The 7,484-nt window shown below is 40.9% G+C and overlaps 1 protein-coding gene across 4 annotated transcripts in view; it reads right to left on the bottom strand.

Moving 5' to 3' along the window:
* Positions 1 to 320: 320 nt before the first annotated feature.
* Positions 321 to 7,484, bottom strand: part of LOC123982844 — a 16,727-nt gene continuing 9,563 nt past the window's right edge. Inside the window, exons 7-14 of one of the 4 annotated variants that reach the window (XM_046068738.1) lie at positions 6,647 to 6,779; positions 6,284 to 6,457; positions 6,101 to 6,192; positions 5,700 to 5,804; positions 5,408 to 5,604; positions 3,543 to 3,707; positions 3,257 to 3,405; positions 321 to 1,990 (exon numbers count right to left, since the gene is read on the bottom strand). In XM_046068738.1, the coding sequence (XP_045924694.1) occupies positions 867 to 1,990; positions 3,257 to 3,405; positions 3,543 to 3,707; positions 5,408 to 5,604; positions 5,700 to 5,804; positions 6,101 to 6,192; positions 6,284 to 6,457; positions 6,647 to 6,779 (2,139 nt within the window). In that variant the 3' untranslated portion in view covers positions 321 to 866. Of the gene's footprint in view, positions 1,991 to 3,256; positions 3,406 to 3,542; positions 3,708 to 4,547; positions 4,602 to 5,407; positions 5,605 to 5,699; positions 5,805 to 6,100; positions 6,193 to 6,283; positions 6,518 to 6,646; positions 6,780 to 7,484 lie in introns of those variants that run through there. The other 3 variants (XM_046068736.1, XM_046068737.1, XM_046068739.1) reach the window with 3 other exon arrangements.

The following is a 7,484-nucleotide window of genomic DNA, read 5'->3' on the forward strand; positions in this document are numbered from 1 at the left end:
TAACACAAGAGTTGTATAAATTACATTTACAGTGCGAGCCCTGCAGCCTCTCTGATTTATGGAGCATATCTTAATTCATTGAGGGATCAATTTCTGAGATGTAGTCCATCTGTATAATTGAATTATCCTAAATTATTTCACATGTTAAGATTTACTTTTTTATGTGTCCAAAAAACAAGCGCACAGGGTGGGGGATAATAATAAAATTAACTAGATATTAAAGTCACAAAAAAATCCAAATGACTGTCTTCTTCTGAAACAAGCCCAATTTACAAAGTGAAGCAATGTGGTTCCTTGAGAAAAAAAACATTATTTCTGTGTGACAGAAAACATTCAAGTTTATTACTTTTATTACTCCATTTTTTATTACAATGGACATCATAACAGGTCCATAAAATACAAATTTACAACAAGAACACAGTTTAGATGAATACAAATTTACTCAATGGCCTACCAACATGCCTCAACGGCTTTGTTGGCCACCACAGTGTTAGATTTAGCTGTGAATTTACTTTCTTGCGGAGAAAAATACGGAGCAGCCTTTTATGAGAGGGCGTAGACAACTCCAATAAAACAGGTGACAGGTTTGTGGTAGACAGGTAGTGGAGCTCGAATGGTACATTTTCATCTTTGCAGCTTTTAAATGTTGGCAGACACCACTTGTCCATTTGGATTCAGCCACAACAAGCCATGAGAGTTCATTAGTCTGTTTTATATCCGATGCTGCTGGGGTATGAAGTTTACTTACCACACAGAGCAAAATATATGTTAAAGACTACACAATGAGGAAAAACACAAAATGAAACAAAGACTGCTGTGTTTCTTACCAACACAATCTTGCAACAAACCCTGCAACTGAACAGTTTCTACGCTGTGTGGACTTTTATATGTCTCTTCAGATCCGACTCCCGGTAAAAGCTTTTACCACAAATACCACAGCTAAATGATTTCTCTCCTGTGTGGACTTTCATGTGGTTCTTAAGACTTGAGCTCTGAGTGTATATTTTACCACAAATACCACAGCTAAACGGTTTTTCTCCTGTGTGGACTCTCGTGTGTAATGTAAGATCTGTCTCCCGGTAAAATCTTTTATCACAAAAACCACAGCCAAATGGTTTCTCTCCTGTGTGGACTTTTATGTGGTACTTAAGACCTGATCTATTGGTATATATTTTACCACAAACATCACAGCTAAATGATTTCTCTCCTGCGTGGACTCTCATGTGTGTCTTCAGCTTTCCCAGTTCTGTAAATCTCTTCCTACAAACCTTACAGCCATATGATTTATTTCCTGTGTGGACTCCCATCTCTGAATCTACATTTTGCTTTACTCTAAAACATTTCTTATTAACCAAACGGCTGGAGGACCTTTTTTCTGAATGACTTAACATGTGAATCAGGAGAGATGCATTGTGGTGATATTGTTTACCACACACTAAGCAGCTAAAGGATCTTTTCCCAGCATTACATCCTGCATCACTTACAGGAGTTTCCTTATATTTCAGAGCATTTACACCTGACTCAGGTGCTCTGGTCTCCTTCCAACCATTGCCACTGTCTTCAGTTTTAGGTCCAGAATCTGACAAAGGTTCTTGCCAGTCATTATCACTGACTGGTTGTAAATGACTATCTGGATCAAGGTTCCCAGCAGGTTCTGATCCTCCATCAGTTTCTGTTTTTATCTGTGTGGCTGAGCTGCTGGCTGAAGGCTCTGCCTCTCTGTTGTCCTCAGTTTGGCTTCGATGAAGCTGTGGAGACTGAGGTTTCTCTTCCTCATCTTCACTCTTCACAGTAACAGCAGTAAATGGGAACCTGGTGATATCAGCCTCCTCCAGTCCATTAAGCTGCTCTCTCTCCTGACTGATCCAGAGTTCCTCCTGTTCTTCTTTTATGTGTAGGGGCTCTGGGTCCTCCTGGTCCAGACTGGGGCTCCACTCAGGGGGAACCTCTTCTTTAATCACCAACAGCTGCTGGACATCTGCAGGCAACACTGAAACACACAGCAAAAAATGTTGGCAGCCATTTTCTAGAAAATTGATAGATAATGTATCATAACTCATCTATAATGTGGGAGATGGAGTTCCCATACTAAATCTTAGGATGCAGGTCAAGAACACGTGTAACCAGATGGTACCATCCAAGGCAAGTAGTGAAGGAGTCTTTAAAAGTGTCATCAAATTTTAATGGCCCTAACACATACAATACCTATCCAAAGTATTCACCCCCTTCAGGTCAGTATTTAGTAAATGCACCTTTGGCTGCAATTACAGCACGGAGTCTGTGAGATCAGGCTGGCACATACGGACACTGCAATTTTTCTCCCTTCTTCCTTGCAAAACAGCTCAAGCTCTGTCAGGTTGCTCGGGGATCGGGCGTGAAGTCCAGCCACAAATTCTCGATTGGATTGAGATCTGGGCTGCGACTCCAGAACATTCACCTTGTTGTCTTTGAACCATTTCTATATAGCTTTTGCTGCATGCTTGGGGTCGTTGTCTTGCTGGAACAAAAATCTTCTCCTAAATTGTAGTTCTCTTGCAGACTGAGTCAGATTATCCTCCAGGATTTGGCAATATTTTTCTGCATTCATGTTCCCCTCTACCTTTACAAGCACCTTCTTCCAGTTGACCTTGGAGTCTAGCACATGCCTTTGGGCAAATTCCAGGCCAGATTTCATATGAGCTTTTTTCAACTGTGGCTTTCTCTTTGCCACTTCTACAGCTACGGCTGGTGAAGAACCCGGGCAACAGTTTTTTGTATGTGCAGTCTCTCCCATCTGAGCCACTGAAACTTTTTTTTTTTTTTTTTTACAAATTCTTGTCAAAAAAGCCAAATTATATTGACCATGATTTCATGCATAAATGAAACAAAAGGGAGAAACATCCAAGAGGGGTTAATACTTATTATAGGCATTGGATACAATATCTCACAAAAGTGAGTAAACCCCTCACATTTTTGTAAATATTTGATTTTATCTTTTAAATGGCTAATTGGGCCCAATTTGGACATTTTCATGATGACAGCAGGATGACATCAAGTTAGGGCTGGACAATAATTAATAATGATAATTATCGCAATATAATTTTCATTTTTTGACAATTAGCACTTTATTTTTTCTATTAAAATATTTATTTTGTTGAGGAAATGGATTGAAAAAAAATATTTTATTGTAATAGTTTTGAATGTTCTACCTCCGATTTGTTGAGTGATCCACTGCTTGGCGTTAAGTGTTTGGGCCTGGAAGAAAACAAAGTCTTACCTGTGTTCTTTCTAGGCATCCCCACTCCACTTGTGATTCTCCTCTTTACAATCCTTGCTTGCAGCTCAGAGATGTATGCGTACGTTTTTTCAGATTTCAGGGCATATAAGTTGTAACTTCTGCCGTTTTTCTTGTGCAGCCTTCTGAAACTGTAATTACACAAATTTCAACCATTTAATATTAGGTAGTCATTATAACAACTGATAACATTGAGTGCACATGTAAATAAATAATCACTTTCATTCATAACATGTGTATATGGGAATATTTCAAGTGTAAAACGTACATCTCTTTTCCGTCTGCTGTTTTTATTGTTGGTCGGTTCCGGTGGAAGTTATAGTCCAGAGCAGCAAGCAGAACTCTTGCCTCATAAACTGGGGGACTGAAGGTGAAGCGCTTGCTGGCATACATCAATATATGATTCTGGAAAGCCTCTAGGTCTGCAGTTGATCTGATTGAACAAAAAAAAAAAATATAATAATTACACATGCCACTTTTTAGGTACCACTGTTCTATTCCTTTTTAACACAAATAGCTGATCAGCCAATCACATGGCAACAACTCAATGTATTTAGACATGTAGACGTGGTCAAGACAACTTGCTGAAGTTCAAACTGAGCATCAGAATGGGGAAGAAAGGGGATTTAAGTGACTTTGAACGTGGTATGGTTGTTGGTGCCAGACGGGCTGGGAATTTCAGAAACTGCTGATCTACTGGGATTTTCACGCACAACCATCTCTAGGGTTTACAGAGAAGTGTCGGAAAAAGAGAAAATATCCAGTGAGCGGCAGTTGTGTCAACGAAAATGCCTTGTTGATGTCAGAGGTCTGAGGAGAATGGGCAGACTGGTTCAAGACGACAGAAAGGCAACTCAAATAAGCACTTGTTACAACCAAGGAATGCAGAATACCATCTCTGAACGCGCAACACGTCAAACCTTGAAGCAGATGGGCTACAGCAGCAGAAGACCACACTGTGTGCCAATCCAGTCAGCTAAGAACAGGAAACTGAGGCTACAATTTACACAGGCTCACCAAAATTGGACAATAGAAGATTGGAAAACGTTTTGTGGTCTGATGAGTCTTGATTTCAGCTGCAACATTCAGATGGTAGGGTCAGAATTTGGTGTAAACAGCATGAAAGCATGGATCCATCCTGCCTTGTTTCAACGGTTCAGGCTGCTGCTGGTGGTGGTGTAACGGTGTGGGGGATATTTTCTCGGCACACTTTGGGCCCCTTAGTACCAACTGAGCATCGTTTAAACATGACAGCCTACCTGAGTATTGTTGCTGACCACGTCCATCCCTTTATGACCACAGTGTACCATCTTCTGATGGCTACTTCCTGCAGGATAAAGCACCATGTCACACCATCCTAAAAATATCTGCGAGCCGATTGTCTCTAGCTACAGTTGGTGCGTCAGAAATTATTTTACCAGAGGCGACATGTAAATAAACTTGAAATGAACAAGTAACCAACACGGTTTCCTGCCAGACAAATTTATCTAGCTCCTCTTTAAAATGTGAAACGTTAGTGTGAAATCCTGCAGTACTCGTAGACAGTCATGTAGTATTAGATACATTCAACAGCAGCGTTTCCTCTGGGTCACCATCATAGACGGCATGTTTTAGAGCCTGATGGTGGTGGAGAAATGGTTTCTTGTAGATTTAGTTAAAGGGATAAACAAATGTGAATATGCTACATTGAAAGTAGTTTTTATGGCAGATTATATGTAAAGTAAAATCCATTATGCTTATTCTCTCTCATTCTCTGCTGACTTCAAACCAATTGAGATGCTGTGACAGAGACATCCCAAAACCACTGCTGAACTGAACCAGTTTTGTACAAAGGAACTGTCCTCCTGCAACTACAGGAAACGTTAAGTTGAGGTTATTGCTGCCAAAAAACGGGTCAACAAGTTATTAAATCCAAGGGTTCACACATTTTTTTCCAACCTGCACTTTGAATGTTTACACGGTGTGTTCAATAAAAACAATTCTAAGATCAGATCACATTTTATGATCAATTTATGCAGAAATCCAGGTAATTCCAAAGGGTTCACAGACTTATTCCTGCGACTGTACGCATATATATATATATAATACATTTACATTTTAAAAAGCACAAATACTCATGTAGGCACACTTTACCTGAAGCGCAGGTATTTATGCACATCCTTCAGCCAACGCTTATTGAGAACAATGTCCACTAAAACTTTGTGGCACCTGGAGTCTTTCTGGATCCACGGCTTTCCACGTGTTTCTTCCAGGTGCCTTCCATGTTGACACCTTCCATTAGTCCAGGTATGAACATCACACACATGGTGAATGATGCCAATCCATAGTGCCTGTGGAAAACAGAACAGCACTATAAAAAGATCCTTCATATGGAAATGAATTAACTTGCTTAAAAGAAAAAATATTTAAAAAATTACGTGCTTACTAAAAACGTCTTGGCCGTGTCAGCTTTCTTACAACACCACCAGAAATGGTTTACGATGTCTTTCAACCAGATGAGGAGGACAAACTGTCCTTCCATCTTTGCAGCCTTCAGGAGCAAAACAAACATAATAAAATAGGACACTGATATTAAACCATATTCCATGCAGGGCTGAGAGTAAACAGATTTTCATCCCAACCAAAGATTACACCAGATTATTTCAATGATTAACACCTTCAGTGAGCGAGGAGGAGCCAAGCAGTGAAATCAACTTTTGTTGTCTTTGATTGGAATGAAAATGTACAGACTCTCAGCCAGCAATGGCACATAGTTAAATACCCATGATGTCACTCTATGATGAATACATATTGTAGACAATAACATGAGCCACTTATTCAACTTACAGCTGCTATTCTTTTGACCAGGTTCTTGGCACCATGCCACATGTCCAGACTGTGATGAATTCCAAGATCCTTGTATCTGCCTTCATATGGGTCTGTGAAGTGGGGAAGCATTTATTATTACTACAAAATTTTAATCATCTTTTCAATGCATGTATTTGTACATTATATCAGATGACTACTTACTCATAAGGGCTGCGATCTGGGCATTAGCACCTGTGCAGATCTCCACAAGCTTTATCTCTGATGTAAGCTTGTCCACAGTCTCGATAAAACCCTCCTTCTCCATGACGACAGAGTTGCAGGATGTCTGCTGCTTGTTGATGGTGGCAACATGAATGATCTCCTTAGTGTCATTCTCCATGGCGGCATAGCTGCAGTAATGTGCACAATGGCCTGGTGAGTCATATTTGCCATCCGCTGAAAGAAAAAAAAAAACAACATAAAAACAAATCCAAAAATAAAAAGTTTGAGTTAGCTGCTTACATACAGTCACACTGCCTAATGTCTTCAATACTTGTATAACATGGTAAAGTTTCAGCTACGCACCTAGGACCACAACATCTTTCCCCTGAAGGCCACTGAGGGCCTCAGTCCTCCTCTCTTCCCAGAAGCTCTTCACTGTGTCCACACAGTAAGCGTCCTGAATGGACACGAAGGTGTTCTTCTTCACCATCCCCATGTTCATGAACTTGAACAAGAGGGCGACCTTCGCATAGTCGTTGCCAGACAACAAAATGTTGGTGGACAAGAGAAAATCTCCAGCTTGCGTCCCACACTTCATTACAGGCTGGGAATTCCACCTCCACAAGCTGTGTCCATTGGGACAGATCTGAAAGTCCAAGAAAAGGCAGGATTGCATCTGGCTTTCACTACAAATGTGTTTTAATGGGAATTTACAGTTATGATACGCTGCGACTGTCAGGACTTACCCATTCGACACTCGTTGCTGTGCCCTTGGAAGTGATGTTGATCTCAAAGGGGGCAACACAGTCACACACCACACCAGTCTTTAAAAGGCCTGTACATTTTTTCACAGGCAGGATCAGAAATGTAGCCAGCTGTCTCAAGCAGTCCTCGTATACTATTGAAGCTCTGGCACCAACGATGTCATCTTCACAAAGGACCTGCTGTGGGGATGGGAAAACAGGGTCCTGATCACAGGGAGAAGCCTCATCAGGAGGGTCTTCACGTGCAGGCTGGTCATGCGCTGCCTCGCCCGTTCCAATAACTGGAAGTCGATCGATCGATGGTGCTTTCTTTAATGCTCCACCCATTCTGTTGAGGCCCAACATGAAGGCATATGTGTAAAGATTTGAATAAAAGCTGGCATCACAGAACAATAGCAGAGTAAAGACTGACTGATAACACACCGTATACAAGTGGG

Source organism: Micropterus dolomieu, linkage group LG14, assembly GCF_021292245.1.
Source record: "Micropterus dolomieu isolate WLL.071019.BEF.003 ecotype Adirondacks linkage group LG14, ASM2129224v1, whole genome shotgun sequence".
Lineage (NCBI taxonomy): Eukaryota > Metazoa > Chordata > Actinopteri > Centrarchiformes > Centrarchidae > Micropterus > Micropterus dolomieu.